Source organism: Dryobates pubescens, chromosome 31 (genome assembly GCF_014839835.1).
Source record: "Dryobates pubescens isolate bDryPub1 chromosome 31, bDryPub1.pri, whole genome shotgun sequence".
NCBI lineage: Eukaryota > Metazoa > Chordata > Aves > Piciformes > Picidae > Dryobates > Dryobates pubescens.
In genome coordinates this window covers 5,369,345-5,390,631 of record NC_071642.1, presented here as the reverse complement: position 1 = coordinate 5,390,631, position 21,287 = coordinate 5,369,345, and the positions used below count along the sequence as shown (strand labels likewise).

Sequence of the window (21,287 nt, the reverse complement as noted above, 5' to 3'; positions counted from 1 at the left end):
TTTGTGGCCATGGAACAGTCTTTCAGGACTGACAACTGCTTCAAAGGGGCAGAAGCCAGCTGACTAAGTAGGGCAAGTGTGTGTTTGCCAACAGGGCTGGTCAGCCTGCTAAGAAAAACTTCAGGCTGGGAATGGTGGAGGAGGGAGAGATTCCTCAGGTGAGATCAGGTGAGGAAGTGGTGGATGGAGTAAGCAAGTGAAAGGCCTGGGGTGATGCAAACAGAAGAGAAAGCAACAGAAGAGGGAGGGAATGGAGACACCCAAGCACAGGCACCTGGAGAAGGGAGTGTGGGGAAGCTCTCCTGCCCCTCCCAGGGAAGCATCAGGTGTGGGTGCCCATGAGCACCTGTGACATGGATGTGGGCAGCACATTGTGGGGGTGAGAAGTGTGTGGGCAGTCACAGAGCTGTGACCTTGTGAGATCAGAGATAGCTCCTGTGGCTGGAGTGCTGTGGCTGGATCCAGGCTTTGCAGGAAGGAGAGCAGGGGGAGTTGCTCCTGATGGGGGAGAGAGCAGTGGGGATGCCTGGAGCTCTGCCTGTGGACAGGGCATGAGCTTGCTGGGAGCTTGCTGGTCAGGATTGGTGAGCAGACCCAGATGGGTTACACTGATGTGTGTCTGCTGCTGACCTGATTGAGAACAAGAGGTAAGAGAGGCCTCCTCCAGTCAGCTGGAAGAAGCCTTTTGTGCCTCAGTCTTTGCACTCTGCTAGACCTAATCATAAATAGGAAGATTTGGTCAGGAGTGTTAGGGGAGTGACCATGAGATCTTCAGAGGATGGAGCAGAGCAAAAAGCAGGACCACAGCCCTGGACATCAGGAGAGTAGCCATGAGCTTCTTCAGGTCTGTTCTTGGAAGAGCTGCATGGGCTAGAGCTCTGGAGAGAAAAGGCTGAGAGCTGGGTTGATGCTTGAGGATAACCTCCTCCAAGCTCAGGAGTGCTCCACCATGGAGCAAAGGTGGTAGGAGAGCTGTGTGGGTGAGAAGGAAGGCTGATGTGCTCAGTGCCTCCTTGTGGTCAGACCACACTGCAGGAAGCTCAGTCCCCTGAGACCAGAGCGAGGTCTGGCACAAGGAAAGCTTACTCTTGGTAGAGGAGGATCAGAGTGGGGAACACCTGAGCAAGCTGGATGTCAGTCCATGGAGCCTGGATCCATTCACCCATGAGGGAAATGGCTGACACCATTGTGAGGCCACTCTCAGTCACCTTTGAAATGATGATTAGGGGAGGTTCCTGGAGACCAGGAGAAAGCTAATGGCAACCTCAGGAGGGGCAGGATGGACGATCCAGGGAGCTGCAGGCCAAAGATGCTGAGAGCAAGTCAGCTTGGGTTTCTTGACAGCACCTTAGCAGACCTGCTCCTCTGTGCTGCTGAGAACTGTGGCTTCCTGTGGCTTCCTGACTTAGCTGCTCAGGTATCAGTCCCCACCTGGGTTGCAGCTGGGGCTAATGGTGACCTTGTGGAGTTGCAGCAATTTCTGCCTTGGATCTCCTGTCCTGTCCCTGTGTTCTGTGCAGCTGCAGGTCAGCAGGCACTGTGTAAATCAGCACTGTCCCTGTGCTCTGAATGCTGCTCCTGGTTCCCTTAGCCTCCTGTAAAACATCTGGAGCTCAGAAGTGTGTGAGGGAAGGTTGCAAAGAGAGGCAGAGCAGCAGAATCATTTCTGACCAGGAGCAAAGCTGGAAATGTGAAGAGCTCTGAGGTCTCTTGAAGTCACAAGTGCAACCAAGGGAAGCAAATACTCAGCACCTCTCCCAAGACAGACTGAAGGCAGCAAATGAAGCTATCAAGCAGGAGCTCTTACTTGAGCAGTTGTGCTTGGGTGATGCTCTCTGTTGTGGGGCCCAAAAGCTGAGGAGATTTACACAAGGATTAGACAGATTTGTGTTTGGTGCCTGCTGCTTTTTGGTTCCTGGAAGCAACTTTTGGCCCAGCATTTTTTCCTCTCTAGAGCTGGGAGCACAGGTGACTGAAGGAGCTTTGCCTGCTTGCCTCACTCCACAGTTTCCCTTCAGCATTTACTTTGCAGCTGCTCTTCTTGTGCTGCTAGGCCTAGGTTCCTGGGATGAGTTTGTGTCTTTCTCAGGTGTGAGGAGCAGGAGACAGTGAGCTGTGGTAACCCAAGCCCCAAGGGATGAGAAGCAACAGATGAAGGAAGGAATTTGAGTTGATATTCACTGATAGGAGATGAGAGGAAGCTGGCAGATGCCATCAGACAGGGTGTCTCTGGCATCCAGTGATCTCTGGGAGTGCTCAAGCACAGGTGGATGCTGCTTGGTGGCACTCTGCTCTGAAGTGGAACTAGTTGCTAGGTGCATTCATTTGTGTTCCTCCTGTTGCTGTGGCCACTGGCAGCTGTTCCTGTTGGCTCCTGGGTTGGGTTTTGTCCAGAAGGTGCCTGTGAGGCTTGTCCTGGGAAGTCCTGCTTTGGTCCAGCAGCATGTTGTTAAGAGTGGCTGGAAGTGTCACTGCTCTGGGGACCAAAGTGAGTAGTAAATGTGAAGCAATTGAAAAGTGGGCTGAAGAGTGCCAGCAGGGCCAGGACAAAGCAGCCTCCAGAGGCACTGCTGGGACCAGGCTTCTCTGGAGACTTTCAGTCAGGAGACTTTTAAGTTCACTTCCATCCACCAGAACAGAGTCTGAGGGGTGGCACTTTGAGCACTGAGGTAGCAGAGTGCTTTCAGTGGGGGATGGGCTTGCTGGCAACCCCTGTTCCCAGGCTGCTTCAGCTGGGCTGGCTCTGCTCACCTTCCCTTGAGCAGCAGGCTGTGTTTGGCTCTCTCTTCTCTGCTTGATTAGTGCTGAAAGTTAGTGTGCTGGTTTGGGTGGGCTGGAAAGACCATCTTGCACTGTCCTGCAGTTCAGCTTGATCAGCTAAAACTTTTATCAGTAATAGATTCACAAAATGGTTTTGGTTGGCTCAAAACCTCTGAGAGGGAGTCCCAACCATTGGCCTGATACCACCATGGCCATTAAACCACAGCTCAAAGTGCCACATCTGCATGGTTCTTGAACACCACCTCCTTGGGCAGCTTGTGCCAATCCCTGACCACTCAGGTGGTGCATCCTGTGTAGCTCTTGCTACAAGGACAGGCTGAGGGAGCTGGGGGGTGTCCAGCCTGGAGAAGAGAAGGCTCCAGGCAAATCTAATAGTGATCTGCCAGTACCTGAGCAGGGCTTCAAGAAGGATGGAGAGAGACTGCTTACAGAGGCCTGCAGGGACAGGACCAGGGACAATGGTTTGAAATGGGAGCAGAGCAGATTGAGATTGGATGTGAGGAACAAGTTCTGCAGCAGGAGGCTGCTGGAACACTGCAACAGGTTGCCCAGGGAGGTGGTTGAGGCTCCATCCCTGGAGATACTCAGGGTGAGGCTCAACAAGGTTCTGGGCAACCTGATCTAGTGGAGGATGTCCCTGCCCCTTGCAGCTGGACTGGCTGACCTTTGGAGGTCCCATCCAGCCCAAACCATTCTGTGATTCTATGTCTGGGTTGTTTCAGCTAATGCACTGATCAGGCAGAAAAGCCAAGTGAAAAAGTAGCTTCTTGACTCATGTTCTGGACTGTGAGTTGCACCAATGTGCTTCCTGCTCATGGGTGTTCCTGGGGTAAGAGCAGAGAAGAGGTTAGCATGCTGCTGCAGAACACCTAGTGAGCTGCCACCACTGGAGACCCTGAGTCAATCAGCCCTTGCTGATGAAGCAGCTCAAGTCTCTGCTGCTCTGTTTCCCAACAGGTTCTGCAGCTGTTTCCATCACACAGACTTCAGCTCCATCCAGCTATGTTCTCTCTGCACAGGAGCTGAATTAGGTATTTGTTCTCTGTTCAGAGGGTTGTTTTGGTGGTGGTTATGCTCTCTGGTGTCTGTCATGACACAACAAGGAGTAAACAATTGCTGCTTTTGAAAGCACCACACCAGCAGCAGAGGACTGTGAAAGTATGCACAAAAAACTAGGGAAGAACTACTGGGAAGGGGTTTGTCCTTGTGTCCTGCATGTGATGTGCTGTGTGTCTGAACCTCCAGCAGCAAGCCCCAAGCTGCTGGTAGGAGTCCCAGCTCAAGGATTTGGCACACCCAAGAGCTGAAGGCACATGGCCTGGAGAATTGCTGACAGAAGAGGAGCAGCCCTGTAGTTGCAGTACCTGATGGTGCAGACTCAGTGCTCAGCCTGTGGGCAGGTGGTTGTGGTTGTAGATGTGTTTTGCTCTCCTGGGTTCTCCAGAATGAAAGTCCTGATAGCATGGGGATCTCCCTGGTTCCCTTGGTGGTGTGGAGAGGAGGCCACAGAGATGGCTAGAAGGCTGGAGCACCTCTCTTAGGGGACAGACTGGGAGAGTTTGAGCTGTTCAGCCTGGAGGAGAGAAGGCTCTAGGGAGTTCTTGGAGCTGCATTTCAGTACCTGCAGGAGACCTGCAGGCAGGCTGGGGAGGGACTGTTCAGAAGGGGCTGTGGGGATAGGCCAAGGGGCAAGGGTTTGGAACTGGAGCAGGGCAGAGTTAGGTTGGACATCAGGAGGAAGTTCTGCGCAGTGGGGCTGGGGAGACAGTGGAACAAGTTGCCCAGGGAAGTGGTTGAGACCTCACCAGATTGCTCAAGGCCTCATCCAACCTGGCTTTGTGGCCTGGAGACATTCAAGATGAGATTTGGTGTGGCCCTGGGCAGCCTGCTCCAGTTGGTGATGTCCTTACTGACTGTGCGGGAATGGCCAAGATGATCTTTTGAGGGTCCCAATGCAAGCACAGAGTTGTATTGGCTTCTGCTGGAGACAGGCAAACAAAACACTCTGTCAAGCTTTATTCAGCTTCATTCTTTAAAGGCAAGAAGAGAGATTGCATGGACAGCCAGCCAGGTCCATAGAGTCACAGAATGGGTTGGGTTGGAAGGGACCTCAAAGCTCATCCAGTTCCAACCCCCCTGCCACGGGCAGGGACACCTCCCACCAGCCCAGGCTGCTCAAGGCCTCATCCAGCCTGGCCTTGGTTTATGGTGTGCTTGTAAAGGAAGGCTCCTCAGCCTCCCTGCTGCCACAGTTTGGCTGCTTTCAGGAGTTTGCTGAGAACCTGAAGTTTACTCATAGCCTCACTGCTTTCAGGCAGGCTTTCTGAAGACCAGATGGTTGAGTCTTGTCTTCTGGTGCCACTCTGGTGCTGCAGCAGACACTCCCAGGAGCAGCATGGTTTGCTTCCTTGTTTCTACACCTTCTGCTTTGCTAGGGAATTTCTCTTCCTCAGGTGGTGCATCCTGCTTTGGGCTCTCTTCCCTGAGTGCTGTGTCTCAGAACTTCCATTAGTAAGAGCTGCTCTGGTATTTCCTAGAAGCAATAGCAGAAGTCTTCCAAGGTCTTGGCAGTGTGTCTGTCTGCTACACCTTTGAGAGTATCTTGCATTCTTCAAAGTCCAGGGGTGGAAGACTTCCAGGTGCCTTGCTGTGATCTGAGCAGCTGATAAAGTATTGGGCTGAGACAGGGAGAGGTCTGGAGATCCTTATCCTCAGAGGCAGAGAAGCTCACCTCTGAACAGGTCTTCTTTGTGCAGTCTGTGTAGTTCCAGATGACTTTCAGCTTCCCAGTGCAAAAGCAGCAGAGTCAGGCTGAGCTTCCCAGCTGTATGGCACAGCTTAAGACTTCAGGGGTTAAACACACTTCCCAAAGCAGCAGCAGCATTGGAAATGAAGGTGAGGAGTCTGAGATGTGACTGTAGGGTGCAGTGATCTGCTTCAGCTGCTTCTTGGAGGGCTGGCACACTTCAGAGTGTGTCCTGTTGGGAATTGGAATGCCCTGTGTGGGACCAGGCCACTTCTGTACAGGTTGCAGGTGCATGTGAGTGGAAAAGGTGTGATGCAGAACCTCCCTGCAGCCCTCTTTCAAAGCAAGCTGTGAGAAGCCTGGGCTGGGGGTTGAGTGCTGGGGAGGCCCCTGGGGTGTCTCATGTCTCTGCCTTGCCTTCCCCAGGTGAGTGGGATCAAGAGTCTCTATGAGTCTGAGCTGGCTGATGCTCGAAGAGTTCTGGATGAGACTGCCAAGGAGAGGGCCAGGCTACAGATTGAAATAGGCAAACTGGGAGCAGAGCTTGAGGAGTTCAACAAGAGGTAAGAGAAGTCCTCTCTGGTTATTTTTTTTTTTAATAATGATAAAAAAAAGTTCTCTTCAAATGAGCCTGGGCAGTGTCTGCATTGGGAGCTGCAGAACCAGAGAGTGGTTTGGCTTGGAAAAGGCTTCTCAACTCAGCCAGGCCAACCATTCTCTAACTCTCTGGTGGCTGGGGCTCAGCTGTGTCCCTCAGCACCACATTGCTGCAGCTCTGAAACCCCTCCAGGGCTGGGGATTCAGCCACTTCCCTGGGCAGCCTGTTGCACTTTTTGAGAACCCATTCAGTGAAGAAGTTTCTTCTAATGTCCAACCTAATCCTCCCCTGCTGCAACTTAAGGCTGTTTTCTCTTGTCCTTCTTCCTTAGGAGCCAGAGCCCAACCCCTGCCTCACTGCAGCCTCCTCTCAGGGGGCTGTAGAGAACAATGAGGTCTCCCCTCAGCCTCCTCTTCTCCACACAATCCCCCAGCTCCCTCTGCTGCACCTTTCCAGCCCTGGAGAACATCTCCAGACCCTTCCCCAGCTTTGTTGCCCTTCTCCAGACCTGCTCCAGCCTCTCAGTGTCCTTGGAGTGAGTGGCCCAAAACTTCTGTGATGATATTGCTGTGCTCATGATACCATTGATGCTTCTTAAAATGCCTTTTTGGAAGCATTGCAGGTTGGGGAGCAGCCCCCAGGCTTGTGAGAGGAAGTTGCTCAGCTGGCTGGCACAGGCCACCAGGATCCACAGAAATGTCTTTGTAGATGCTGTGGTTGGAGCCATTTGGATATGGAGAGGCTGAGGTGTAGCTGCTCCTGGCCTCTCCTACCCCTCCTGGTGCCAGCATGCACATGTGCCTGAGAAACTGGAGTGAGCAAGGGATGGAGGTTCAGTCTGACTCATCCAAGGAGCTAAGCTTTAAACATGATCACTTTTATTGCCTGCTGCCCTGCACTGGCTGGTGGCAGACATGAAGGAGAAAGGACCAGGCTGGCCCTGAGCAGTTGGGGAATGTGGAAACAGAGTGACCTTGGACAAATGCAGCTGCAGTGTAAATGTGCTGGGGAAAAACCTTGTGCTGCCCACCTTCAAAAGCCTGCTGTGCAGTCTGCCTCTGAGACCTGGGCTGAAACCAAATTAACCCATGGCTTCTGCTCCCACTGGGGAGCTGTGCAAGCAAATACTGCTTAGCACTTGAAACTTCATTGAGAAATGAATATGTGTGGTGGCAGAATGTGCATTGGGCAGACCATTCCAGTGTTTGAGAACCCTCTCTGTGAAGAAATATTACCTAGCATCCAGCCTCAACCTCCCCTGGCACAGCTTTGCCCCTAAAATAGCTGTCCAGATAGGACTCTAGTGTCTGAGTGCAAGGTCCTGCAGCTGGGTCAGGGCAATCCCAGGCACTGATGCAGGCTGGGCAGGGACTGGCTTGAGAGCAGCCCTGAGGAAAAGGCCTTGGTGCTGGTGGATGAGAAGCTGAACAGGAGCCAGCAGTGAGCACTTGCAGCCCAGAGAGCAGCCCTACCCCTACCCATGCTCAACCACCTGTGCTGTGCACTCACCTTGCCAGGCTCCTCAGCTAGGTCTTAGTCAGCCATTGAAACCCTTTCTGCTAACTAGGTCAGGCATAAACCCCTGAAGATGAGTGGGGTGAGTCTCACCCAGCCCCAGGGTGATGTTCCTCTTGGGGCTGATTTCCCTTTTGAAGGCCTCAGGGCAGCAGTCCTGGCATTTATTGCAGCTCTGTGTGGCAGTTAGTGTCACAGGGCCATCAAAGTTGTCTTTCATCCTGGTGGTAGCTGAACTCCTGTTGCTGCTGCTGTGCTGGAACTGCAGCCTCCCTCCCCAGGACTGCTGAACCAGCCCTTGGGAGCATGACCTGCTGGCCAGTCATGGCAGAGGTAACTTGGGGCTGGTGGTGGACTTCAGGACAGGGCACTTTCCTTAACCTGTCTGTCCACACCTTCAGCAGTGTTGCAGCTCCCTAGGTCAGGCAAAGCTGGGAGGCAGATACCTGTAAGCCTCACCCACCTGCTCCTTTGAGCAGGATTCCTGCTTGCTTTGCCAGCCCCCAGCTCTGTGAGTGTCTTGCTGCAGCTTCTTCTGCCTGCCCCCCACATGCTCACTGAAAGGTTGCCCTTGAGCAAACTTGGCTGGTTTGGGCAAGAAGGGCTCTAGAGGGTTACCCCAGGCTGGTGGCCTTCAGGAGGACAGTGGCACATCCCAACAGGCTCATCACAACTTCCAGGCACCTTGAAGACCCCCAGAAGCAGGCTGCACCTTTGTAAGGCCTTCTGTCAGTCTTTTGCACAAAGACAATGAGCCAGGCTGCAGTTACAAATGCAGACAGCAGTGTGAATGAGGCAGCCTGGGCTGCCTTCTAGTGCCTGCCTTCAGCAAGGAGCAGGAGTCACTTATCACTGTCAGGAGGTCTTTATGGTGCTTTGTGGAGCTGTGCATTGAGCACTTCAGTGCATGCCTGTGTCCCTGGGAGCACTCAGCTGCTGCCTGGCTCCTGCAGCAGGGAGGCAGCCATGGGCTCTCAGCTCCCCCTGCTCCCCCTGCTCGCTGTGAAGTGGCAGCTGGTGCTGCAGAGGGCAGAGCCCTGCCAGCTCTGCCTGTGCCCCACACACAGGGTGGCTTCTCTCTCTGGGTGACACATGTGATGCAGGGCTCGTGGAGAGTGTTCAGAAGACTTCCCAGTTGCTGCTGAAGTAAGTGTGTGAATCAGGAGGCTTGTTTGGTCTGCATGTCTCCTGCAAGCTGCTGAGCTTGAAGACACCACACATATGTTTGCAGAGCAGCATTCACAGCAACAGATTGGATCAATGCTAAAGAGATTGGTTCCAGTTAAATGAAAGCAAAGGCAGAGATCTACACCAAGGGGAGAGCACAGGAGCCTTGCTGCTCCAGTGTGCCACAAAATAAATGTGTCTGTCTGTTCTCTGCTGGAGCATGTAAAGAAATCCTGCCTGGAGGGCACAGCAGGACCCCCACAGACCAGCAGTTCTGCACAGTAAACCTGAGCATCCTCTTTTAGAATAGCATAGAATTAACCAGCTTGGAAAAGGCCTTCCAGATCATCAAGTCCAACCTATTACCCAGCACCAGCTAATCAACTAAACCATGGCACCAAGGGCCTCATCCAGTCTGCTCCTAAACACCTCCAGGGATGGGGACTCCACCACCTCCCTGGGCAGCACATTCCAATGGCCAACAACTCTCTCTGGGAAGAACTTTCTCCTCACCTCCAGCCTAAGCCTCCCCTGGCACAGCTTGAGACTGTGTCCTCTTGTTCTGGTGCTGGCTGCCTGGGAGAAGAGCCCAACCCCCACCTGGCTACAGCCTCCCTTCAGGTAGTTGTAGAGAGCAAGAAGGTCTCTGAACCTTCTCTTCTGCAGGCTAAGCAACCCCAGCTCCTTCAGCCTCTCCTCCCAGGGCTGTGCTCCAGACCCCTCCCCAGCTTTGTTGCCCTTCTCTGGACACCTTCCAGCAACTCAACATCTTTCCTAAACTGAGGGGCCCAGAGCTGGACACAGGACTCAAGGTGTGGCCTAACCTGTGCTCAGTACAGGGCACAATGACCTCCCTGCTCCTGCTGGCCACACTGTTCCTGATGCAGGCCAGGATGCCATTGGCCCTCTTGGCCGCCTGGGCACACTGCTGGCTCATGTTCAGCCTACTGTCAATCAGCACCCCCAGGTCCCCCTCTATTTGGCAGCTCTCAGCCACTCTGCCCCCAGCCTGTAGCACTGCCTGGGGTTGTTGTGGGCAGCGTGTAGAACCCTGCACTTAGGTGTGTTCAATCTCCTGCCCTTGGACTCTGTCTGTATTTTAGTCACAGGCTAATGGGGAATTGAAGAGGACAGTCAAAGGAAGCAGAAGTTTGGGAGTCAGGAGGATATGTGCTGGGGAGCAAGGTGTTGGGAATTACAGGCTGGACACAGAGCTCTTTGAAGCCCAGAGGCAGTAGGGCTCTTCAGAGTTATTTGTGGGGGTTCTTAAAAGCAGCTCAGCTCACCTACCCCAGGCTGAAAGCTGCAGATCTATAGAGAGAATTTTGAGGGAAAGGAAAGAGAAATGAGTTCTGAGGTGGACAAAAAGGCATTCCCTGCATTCTGAGTGGTGCATGACTGGGCTAGTGAGCTGGAGCTGCACCAGGGCAGTGTGTTAGAGGGACAGGCAGGAGGAACGTGGCCTTGATGGGTGCTGTGAGGTAGCTGTTACAGCTCAAATCATCATCATTAAAGTGACCAGAGTGACAAGCTCTGATTGTAGTGAATGCTGCTGAGGAACCATAGGATGGTGGAGGTTGGAAGAGTCCTCCAGAGATCACCAGTCCAAGCCCCCTGCCAGAGCAGGGTCACCCAGGCCAGGTCACAAAGGAACACATCTAGATGAGTCTTGGAAGTGTACAGACAAGGAGACTCCACAACCTCTCTGGGCAGCCTGCCCCAGGCCTCCAGCACCCTCACACCAAAGAAGCTCCTCATGCTGAGGTGGAACCTCCTGGGTTCCAGTTTGTATCCATTGTTCCTTGTCCTATCACTGGGCACCACCAAGGAGAGCCTGGCACCTTCATCTTGCCCTTCACCCCTCTGATATTTACAGACATGGATCAGATCCCTCTCAGCCTTCTCTCCAGGCTAACAGGGCTCTCAGTCTCCCCTCATCACACACATGTTCAGGCTCTTCAGCATCCTCATAGCCTCTGTTGGACTCTCTCCAGCAGATCCCTGTCTCTGTTGACTTGGGGAGCCCAGAACTGGGCACAGTATTCCAGGTGTGGTCTCTCCAGGTCAGAGCAGAGGGGAGGAGAACCTCCCTAGGCCTGCTGGACATGAGTTTGTTCCTGCAGGGTGACCATGCTTCCGTGAATTACCTGACCCTGTGGGACCACAGCTGGTGCAAAAGCCTTGGAAGCTCTTGGGAGCCTGCTTCTTTGGACCTGCACTCCCAAAGTGAGAGGTGGCCTGGCAGGGCTGGGTTAACAGCTGGACTTGATGGTCTTCAGGTTCTCTCCCAACCAAAATGATTCTGTCAGCAGTTCAGTGCTGTGCAGCAGTGAGCTGCAGGATACCTCCACACCTTGTCTGGGACGCAGCTTTATTGTCAGCTGTCAGAGTTGGTTTTCCCTCACCTCCCAGCCATGTGTTCTCTGCTCAGCAGTGCATTTACAGCAGCTGCTACAAGCTGTGAGCTCTGGGAGAGTCACACATTGCCTTGGGTTGGAAGGACCCCTCAAAGGGCATCTTGTGCAACCCCCCTGCAGGCAGCAGGGACACCTCCAGCTAGAGCAGGCTGCCTGTGAGCACAGCACGTCTGACCCTGAATGTCTCCAGTGTCAGGGCCTCAGCCACCTCCCTGGGCAACCTGTTCCAGTGTCTCCCCACCCTCACTGTGCAGAACTTCCTCCTGATGTCCAACCTAACTCTGCCCTGCTCCACTTTCAAACCATTGCCCCTTGGCCTATCCCCACAGCCCCTTCTGAGCAGTCCCTCCCCAGCCTGCCTGCAGCTCCCCTGCAGGTACTGAAATGCAGCTCTGAGGTCTCCCTGGAGCTGCCTTTTCTGCAGGCTTTACTTCCCCAGCCTGTCTCCATAGCAGAGGTTCTTCAGTCCTCTGATCACATTTGTGGTCTCCTCTGCACCTGCTCTAGCAGGTCCCTGTCCTTGTGCTGGGGGTCCATAGGTGCCACAGCACTGCAGGTGAGGTGTCACAGTGGGGGAAGCCTTCTCTTCTCCGGGCAGAACAGCCCCAGCTCTCCCAGCCTGTCCCCATAGCAGAGGTTCTCCAGTCCTCTGCTCATCTCGGTGGTCTCCTCTGCTCCTGCTCCGGCGGCTCCGCGTCCCTGCTGTGCTCCCGGAGCCGCTCTTCTGGCTGCGCTCGCAGGGTACCGCAGCAGCCCCCTAGCGGTGCAGGCAGCCTGGGAGCGCGGTGACAGCAGCCGCCGGAGCGGCCGTGCTGGGGAGGCGTGTGCAGCCGCCTCCAAACGCGGCTCCCTCTGCTTTCAGCTATAAGAAGAAAGAGGCAGACCTGTCGGTGGCTCAGGGCCGCATCAAGGACCTGGAGGTGCTGTTCCACCGCAGCGAGGCCGAGCTCAACACCGTCCTGAACGAGAAGCGCAGCCTGGAAGCGGAGGTGGCCGACCTGCGCGCCCAGCTCGCCAAGGTAGGACGGGGGCTGTGCTGCCTGGCTTGCTTTCCTCTGCTCTTGCTGTGTGGCCTCAAACATCACTGCTCCAGCTGGCTGGTGGCTGAGCCTCTGCCTGCCCTGCTGCCTGTGAAGCTAAATGGTGAGCGGTGCCTGGCAAGCCGGCAGAGCAGCAGGGGGGGTGAAAAGCTCTGTGCCCAGCACCGTTTGTGTTTGACCTTTCTGCTGAGTGTTTCTATACTCAGGAGACAGCAGGTTACTAAATGCTGTCCTTTGTAAAGTCCTGCATCGTTTTCAGCTTGTGCTGGAGTTCCTAAGGGGGCTGTGCTAGCAAGGGAAAGCACATGCAGCACTCTGGCCTTGAGGAGTTACCAGTCCTCAGCTCCACTGTTGAAGGAATCCTGCACACCAGCTCCACAGACTTGAGAGCTTGTTTGCCATGGCCATGAGCACCCACTCCTCCTTGGTTCCTCTGAACATCAGGGGCTTGGATTTGTTGTTGGAGTTGGTCACAGTCTCACAGTATCACCAAGGTTGGAAGAGACCTCAAAGATCATCAAGCCCAACCTGTCACCACATGACTAAAGCATGGCACTAAGTGCCACATCCAATCCCCTCTTGAACACCTCCAGGGATGGTGACTGCACCACCTCCCTGGGCAGCACATTCCAAGGGCTAAGATGTCAAATGAAGACCATCAAGGGATCATGGATGGAAAAGAGGGACCTAGGCAGAATGAAATGTTTCTCTTTCCAACTCTCTCCTAGGCTGAAGATGGTCATGCTGTGGCTAAGAAGCAGCTGGAGAAGGAGACGCTCATGCGTGTGGACCTGGAGAACCGCTGCCAGAGCTTGCAAGAGGATCTGGATTTCAGGAAGAATGTGTTTGAGGAGGTACTGTCCACCCAGCAGCCTTAGCACAGTCTGCAGTCTATGTCTGCAGTCTGTTTATTCACCCTGACTGTTAACTAGCCCAGGCAGGGGAGATCAGTGTTAGCCTGGCTAGGAATGCACTGAAAAATGAAAGGGGGAAAGGCTGTGCAAGAGTTCCATGGTGAGGCAGTGGTGGGGCTGGCAGGAGAGCTAAGTGACAAGGGCAGTGTTCCATGGGCTTCATGTAGCAGCTGGCTGCTGGGGGAAAGGGAAGGTCTTGTTCCCTCTCTAGCACCCTGCTCCTTTCTCACACCAGCTCTGGTGCAGCCACCCTGCTTCTTGCAGGTGTGAGGTGAGTTGGCTGAATGGCTCTAGTGAGGACCAGAGTTTTTGTGCAGTCAACAATGGGAATGCAGAGGTGGGGAAGGGGAAGCATGACCTTCTGCACCAGCTTGTGACCCCCTTGTGAGCACCATCTCTGAACCTTGGCTCTGCAGTGAGGTGGTGCCTGTGAGCAGCTGCCATGTGCTGGGGCCCTTTGTCCCACCCGTGCTGGCTGCGATGTTTGGCGCACCAAGCACCAAACCCTCTCAGCCCCATGAAGTGGTTGAGTTGAATTGCTGCCAGCTTAGTGGCTAAGTTGGGAGTGCCTGGGCTGGCTTATGGGGCAGGGTTGTGTGGGTAAGACAGGGGTTGGAGCAGGGCAGAGAAGCCAAGCACAGCAGTCACCCTGGGTCGTGCTGACCGCTGGCTCACTCCCATGCCCTGCAGTAGTCAGATTGCTGCACACAGCTGCAGTGACAGAACCATGGGCTGGGCCAGAGCCTCAGAATAACTCTGCTTCCTGAGGAGAATTGTGGTGCTGCTGGCTGAAGGTGAAGCTAGATGAGACAGCAGAAGCTAATTTCAAAGCTTGCTGTGCTGAAGTGAGTGTTCCCTTGGCCACTCCTCAAGCTCTTTGATCCTTGCACAGACCAGTTCAACATGAGAAAAAAGGGAATTGGCTTCCTTTGGGTTTGTGAGTTCAGTGATTCAGTGAAGGTCTAGAGTTAGGACATCAAGGCTGGAAGGGTGGTAAGTGAAGCCTGCTTGTTGAGCTGCTTAGCTCAGCTCTTCACCTGATGCATTGTAGTCCACCCCAGATGCTTCTGTGCTCTCTGAGGGTTCATTGCCTGCAGTTACTGAGGGGCTGCTTCTTGTTGGATTTCTTGGTGTAAAAATTGACCACAGAAGGGAAAGAAGCTTCCAGATGACACCAGGACATGTTGCTGTGAGCAGAGGCCATGTTTCTGAGGGTGTTTTTAGATGTAGAGAGTTGCTGCAGTCATTTGCAAAGCTGCTGTGGCTTTGTGTTAGTCTGCTGTAAGTAGTGGAGTCCTCCAGGGATCACTGCTGGGTCCAGTCCTGCTCAATATCTTCATCAATGACATGGATGGAGGGACAGACAGACAGAGTCTGCTCAGCAAGTCTGCTGATGATACCAAACTGGGAGGCTTGGCTGAGACACCTGCAGGCTGTGAGGCCATTCAGAGACTTGGACAGTCTGAGAGCTGGGCAGAGAGGAACCTAATGAGGGTCAACAAGGATGAGAGCAGAGTCCTGCAGCTGAGAAGGAAGAATAAACTGCAGCAGGACAGGTTGGGAGGGGATCTGCTGGAGAGCAGCCCTGTGGAGAAGGACCTGGGAGTGCTGGTGGACAACAAGTTCTGCTTGGGACAGCAGTCTGCCCTGGGGGCCAAGAAGGACAATGGGATCCTGGGGTGCATTAGGAAGAATGTGGCCAGCAGGGCTAGGGAGGTTCTCCTCCCCCTCTACTCTGCCCTGGTGGAATATTGCATTCAGTTCTGGGCTCCCCAGTTCAGGAGGGACAGAGTCCAACAGAGGCTACAAGGATGCTGGAGGGACTGAGCACTGCCTGGTGAGGAGAAGCTGAGAGCCTGGAGAGAAGCCTGAGAGGGGATCTGATCAATGTCTATCAATACCTGAGGGCTGCTGGTCAGGAGGGAGGGGATAGGCCCTGCTCAATTGCACCCTGGGATAGGACAGGGAAAACTTGCAGCACAGGAGGTTCCACCTCAACATGAGGAGGAACTTCTTCACTGTGAGGGTCACAGAGCACTGGAACAGGCTCCCCAGAGGGGTTCTGGAGCCTCCTTCTCTGGAGACTTTGAAGCCCCATCTGGATGTGTTCCTGTGTGACCTGTGCTGGATTCCATGGTCCTGCTGTGGCAGGGGGTTGGACTGGATGGACTCTGGAGGTCCCTTCCAACCCTGACATCCTCTGAGCCTGTGCTGGGACACCAGGCAAGCAAAGTCAGCTTTGCTTCACTTCTCTGCTCTTCCTCCTCAGGGCCCTGCTGCTACCATCAGGCCTCCTCCCAGTACCAGAACCACTCCCTTCTTGTTCACCCAGCCCTGAGGGGAGAAATTGTTCCTTTCTCACACTGTGCATTCAGAGCTGGCCAAGCCTCTGCAGGGCTCAGCATGGCGAAGGGCATGAGTAAGGCTTGCCTCACGAGCTGGGCCCAAGAGAACTAGAGCAGAGAGCTTGTACTTCTCCACCAGTGACAATTTCTTAGAGCAAACTCAGCCCAGAAATAAATATTTATGTCTTCAGGATTGCTTGGGTTGCTGCTTTACTCCTCACATAATCCAAATGTAATGAGTGGAGCTCACCCAGGCAGGCTTCAGCCAAAGAGGAGATCTGCATGTGATTGGGATGGAAATGTGAAGGTGCAGCTTCTCTCTCTCTCTAATTACTGTTTTTCATTACATGTGAGTCACAAAAGGGCTTTATTTTCCCTTGACTCCTTGCAGACTGTTCCTGTAGGGATGTGGATTGAGAAGAAAGAGTTTGTGGTGCAGCACCTGGAGTCTCTTTGCTGGGCAGAAATTAATGTCTTCTTCTGCCCTCTCCCCTCGCCCCACCTTGTGACTTTGTGGCATAAAGCAGCTCCTTACTTCAGCTGGACAGGGCTGGCTTTGAACCTGCTTTGAAGCTGGCTCACTTCAGAATTAGATCCTGCCAAATGAGGAAATGGTTTATGGCTGAGGTGGTGTTAGGTCCATGGCTGGACCTGGTCTTAGAAGGCTTTTCCACCCCAAACACCTCTGTGAGAATGATCACCTGCACCTCGTGGTGCTTGCAGCAGGTCTTAGAGTCACAGAATGGTTTGGGTTGGAAGGGACCTCCAAAGCTCAGCCACTCCAACCCCCTGCACTCATCAGGGACATCCTCCACTAAATCAGGTTGCCCAGAGCCCTGTCCAGCCTCACCTGGAATATCTCCAGGGATGGAGCCTCAACCACCTCCCTGGGCAGCCTGTTGCAGTGTTCCAGCAGCCTCCTGGGGCAGAACTTGTTCCTCACATCCAATCTCAATCTGCTCTGCTCTAGTTTGAAGCCATTGCCCCTGGTGCTGTCCCTGCAGGCCTTTGGGAACAGTCCCTCTGCAGCCTTCTTGTAGCCCCCTCCAGGTCCTGGCAGGCTGCTGTAAGGTCTCCCTGGAGCCTCCTCTTCTCCAGGCTGAACACCCCCAGCTCCCTCAGCCTGCCCTCATAACAGAGCTGCTCCAGCCCCCCAGTTATCTTCATGGCCTCCTCTGGACTGCTGTGTCTTAGGCTCCAATGAGTTTGGTTCCTGTTTACTAAACAATTAGTAGTGAGATTGTGAATTGTGGTCTGGGTGTGAGTGCTTGTGCTGTTTGCCCTGATGTGGGATTCTGTCCCCCCCTTTGTGCTGTGTGCAGGAGATCAGGGAAACCAGGAAGCGCCACGAGCACCGCCTGATCGAGGTGGACACCAGCCGCCAGCAGGAGTACGAGTCCAAGATGACCCAGGCCCTGGAGGACCTGAGGAACCAGCATGATGAGCAAGTCAAGCTCTACAAGATGGAGCTGGAGCAGACCTACCAGGCTAAGGTAACCACTGCTGGCCACAGCACCTGCAGGCAGGAGGTGCAGCTGGGGGGATGGAAGCTTCCCTCAGCCCTGCCGGCTGCCTTGGAGGAGGCGACGGGAGGAAGCTTTGTCCCGGTGTTCAGATGCCTCTGGTGGTGGTGGTGCCCAGCTGCCTTTCCAGGGAGGTTGCAGCCAGAGCTGGGAGTAGCTTTAGTCTTTTAGGCTTTTTATCTTTTAAAAAAGCCTAAAAAGACAATAAATACCCCCCCACACCCCCCTCCCCCCAAGCCAGCACCTTCCCGGGAATCAAAGGAGCTTTGTTTCACTCCTGTGGGTACAGTAGGTGTGAGAACCTACTGTAAGTGAGTGCTTAGCAAAAGAACAGACTCATTTGCTCAGGACTCCAAAGAAAATCATTAGAGGGTCTGAAGCATTGGGAGAGTCCCCTTGAAAGGTGTCATTTGAAAACAGAGGAAGTCTACAGAGAGGCTTGGAACTGTAGAGCAGTGCAGAGGACACCATGGGCACAGTGGATGGCAAGCAACAGACAGTGCCTTCTGCTGTAAGGCTTTGCTTTCTTCATGCCACAGATCCATTTCTTCCTCCAGAATGGAGGGGGTGTAGGAAACCTGGGCATTGGCTGTAAGAAGCTGGAGGGAAGGGTTGGTTTGCTTGGGCAAGGGCTGCACTTCAGCATGGGCTTGTGCATGGGTGCAGTGAGCTTGCCAAAGGAATGCAGACACAGTGAGAGAGCCTCCACTGCCCCTTGCATCGTCACTTCTGCTGTGCCCTTCACAAAGCTCTTCCTGGCATCAGGACTCCTCTCAGTGTCTGTAAACCTCAGATTTCAGTGATCCCATGGGAAAATTACTGGATGTGGTTTCATTGGTGGTGGGGAAACTTCAGGCAAGGTACTGGGAGTTTATTCAGCAGCTTTGGTGATGAAAACCATGGTGTGTAAACTGGAAATCATGGAATGGTTTGGGTGAGAAGGGACCTTTAAAGCTCATCCCCAACTAGAGCAGGTTGCTCAAGAGCTACAAACAGCCTGACCTGCAATGGTGCCAGGCATGAGGCATCTCCCACCTCTCTGGGCAGCCTGGGCCAGAGGCTCTCACCACTCTCAGCATCAAAAATACCTTTCTTCTCTCCAGTCTGAATCTTCTCCCTTTGGTTCCAAACCATCCCCCCTTGTCCTGTCCCAACAGGCCCTGCTCCAAAGTCTGTCCCCAGCTTTCTGCTCAGCCCTTTAAACACTGCAAGGCCACCAGAAGGTCTCCCTGGAGCCTTCTCCTCTCCAGGCTGCCCAAGCCCTCAGCCTGGCCTCCCAGCAGAGGGCTTCCAGCCCTGCCAGCATTGCTGTGGCCTCCTCTGGCTCTGCTCCACTAGGTCCCTGTCTGTGCTGAGGCCTCCAGAGCTGCCCCAGCACTGCAGGGAGGGTCTCAGCAGAGCAGAGGGTGGATGTGAACACAGGAGTGATTCAGTCCAGGAGAATGCTTCTCAAACTTCTTCAGTATTTGCACTCTCAGTTTACCTGCCAGTTGGAGCAGGTGAGTAGAATGCAGCTTACTCAGAAGGAGGAAGCAGTAGGGCTTTTTTTGAGATACAAGAATGATTTGCCAGGGCTGAGTGAAACTGAGCAAAGTTTGAACAGTGGTTTGGCAAGGTTCACCTTGGGAATGGCTGCATGCAAGGAACACAAAGGAAAAGTGAGTTTAAAATGATTCACAGAGAGCCTGGAGACACAAAGAGGAAGGAGAGCTCTCCCACTGAGTCACAAGGTCCAGGGTGGACTCACCTGCTTCCTAAACTCCTTTTGGAGCCTAGGCATGGGTGGATCCCATTCTAGTCTTGCCTTGGTCAAGTGTTTATGTCTAATGGAAGTATCCATACCATGTTCACAGTAACACTGAGTACCTGCATGGATTGGGGATGCTTCCTGCTAGTAATTCTGGGTGACAGCAGCTAAAGGTGAGCCAGGGTGTGCTCAGGGGGCAGTAAAGCCACCAGCATCCTGGTCTGGATCAGCAATGGTGTGGCCAGCAGGAGCAGGCCAGTGATCTCACCCCTGTGATGGGCACTGCTGAGGCTGCATCTCAAGTACTGTGCCCAGTTTTGGGTCCCTCACTCCAAGAAGGCCACTGAGAGGCTGGAGCAGGTCCAGAGAAGGGCAACAAAGCTGGGGAAGGGTCTGGAGAACAGGGCTGGGGAGGAGCAGCTGAGGGAGCTGGGGGTGGTCAGTGTGAAGAGGAGGAGGCTGAGGGAGACCTCATTGCTCTCTACAGCTCCCTGAGAGGAGGCTGCAGGCAGGTGTGGGCTGGGCTCTGCTCCCAGGTGATAGGAGAGGAAATGGCCTGGAATTGTGCCAGGGCAGGGTTAGGTTGGAGAGGAGGAACAATTTCTTGGCTGGAGAAGTGGTCAGGGCTTGGCACAGGCTGCCCAGGGAGGTGGTGGAGTCCCCATGCCTGGGTGAGGTGCTCAGGGCTGTGGGCTAAGAGCTGTGTGCAGGGAGGTGTTTGGCTCTGGCTGGACTCAAGGTCCTTAAGGGCTCTGCCAACCAGGCCATTCTGTGGCTGCATGAATTCAGCTGCTGCCAGTTGCTTACTGAGGGTCTCTCAGGTAAGGGAGCTCTCTGCCTTGGGTAAGGAGGGATCTGTCAGTCTCAGGTGAGGAATCTCTCACCTCAGAGGCATCCCTGCTGAAGGGCAGGGTCACCTGGCAAGCAGTCCAGCTGCCAGTCAGGGGGAGCTCAAACTGGGCCCATGCTGGTGGAATATTTAGTGGGTGGAGCAGTTGTTTGCTGGTGGGCAGCAGAGTCAAGGCAGATGGTTTCATTTTAGCTCTGCTATCTTGGCCCCTGCTTTATCTTCCACCTTTTGGCTTTTGAAGCCATCTGTCACAATGGTTTTCCAGACACCTTCTCTCCCTTGTAGGTGAGCCAGGGCCCTTCCAGTTCACCCCCAGGCTGTGAGACCTGGGGCTCCCTAGTCAGCCTGAGGCAAAGCTTGCTGAGGAGTCAGGGTATCCATCACAGCTCTCCACGTCCCAGTTCCCCCAGCACTGGGCACATGGGAGAGCAGCAGCTTTGCCCTTGGTACAATTGCTGGTCACAGGTTTGTTGTGGGCTTGGTTTTTGGTGTTTCTTGCCCTACCTGAAGGAATTGGGCAGCTGCCAGGCTTCTTGTGGTTATTGAAGGTGCTTGCCAATGATTCCAGCCACTTTGATTCTCACCTGGTGGAGAAATGATGGTGCTGCTGCCATTGCTCAGCCTCACCCTTCACTGAGACTCCCTCTGAGTCCTTTGATGTTTTACAGTTTGGGAAACATTGGATCTACAAACTCAAGGATTCATGAAATGGTTTGGGTTGGGAGGAACCTTGAAGTTCATCCAGCTCCAACTCCCTGCCATGGGCCCCAGGGACAGCTCCCACCAGCACAGCTTGCTCAGGGCCTCATCCAGCCTGACCTTGAACACCTCCAGGCAGGAGGCATCCACAGCCTCTCTGGGCAGCCTGTGCCAGGCTCTCCCCACCCTCACTGGCAACAATTTCTTCCTCATCTCCACTCTCAATCTCTCCTCTCCCAGCTCAAAGCCGTTACCCTCATCCTGGCACTCCCAGCCCTTGTCAAAGGTCCCTCCCCAGCTCTCCTGGAGCCCTTCAGCTACTGGAAGGTTGCTCTGAGGTCCCCCTGGAGCCTTCTCTTCTCCAGGCTGAGCAGCCCCAACTCTCCCAGTCTGTTTCCACAGCAGGAAGTTCTCCAGCCCTGTAATAATCTTTGTGGCCTCCTCTGGACCCTCTCCAGCAGCTCCAGGTCCTTCCTGTGCTGGGGGCTCCAGAGCTGGAGGCAGTGCTGCAGGTGGGCTCTGAGCAGAGCAGAGCAGAGGGGCAGAATCCCCTCCCTGTGCTGCTGCTCTCCCTGCTCTGGCTGCAGCTCAGCACTCAGCTGGCTCTGGGCTGCCAGGGACCAGTGCTGGCTCCTGTTGTTGTCACCAACTGACACCCCCAAGGCCTTCTCCTCACAGAGTCACAGAAACATTCAGGTTGGAGAAGACCCTCAGGATCACCAAGTCCAACCCAGAGCCCTCCTCTACAAGGGTCACCTCTAAACCATATCCCCAAGCACCACATCCAAACCATCTTTAAACACATCCAGGGTTGGGGACTCCACCACCTCTCTGGGCAGCACATTCCAGTCCCTGAGCACTCTTGCTGGGGAAAAAATGTTCCTAATAGCCAGTCTAAACCTTCCTAGTTGTAGCTTGAGGCCATTCCCTCTTGTTCTATCACTA

The 21,287-nt window shown here is 54.1% G+C and overlaps 1 protein-coding gene across 1 annotated transcript in view; it reads left to right on the top strand.

The window, feature by feature from the left end:
* Positions 1-21,287, top strand: part of LMNB2 (lamin B2) — a 36,945-nt gene that overhangs the window by 5,476 nt on the left and 10,182 nt on the right. The window contains exons 2-5 of the mRNA XM_054175283.1: positions 5,954-6,090; positions 12,087-12,243; positions 12,993-13,118; positions 16,846-17,016. Coding sequence (XP_054031258.1) covers positions 5,954-6,090; positions 12,087-12,243; positions 12,993-13,118; positions 16,846-17,016 — 591 coding nt within the window. The remainder of the gene's footprint in view (positions 1-5,953; positions 6,091-12,086; positions 12,244-12,992; positions 13,119-16,845; positions 17,017-21,287) is intronic.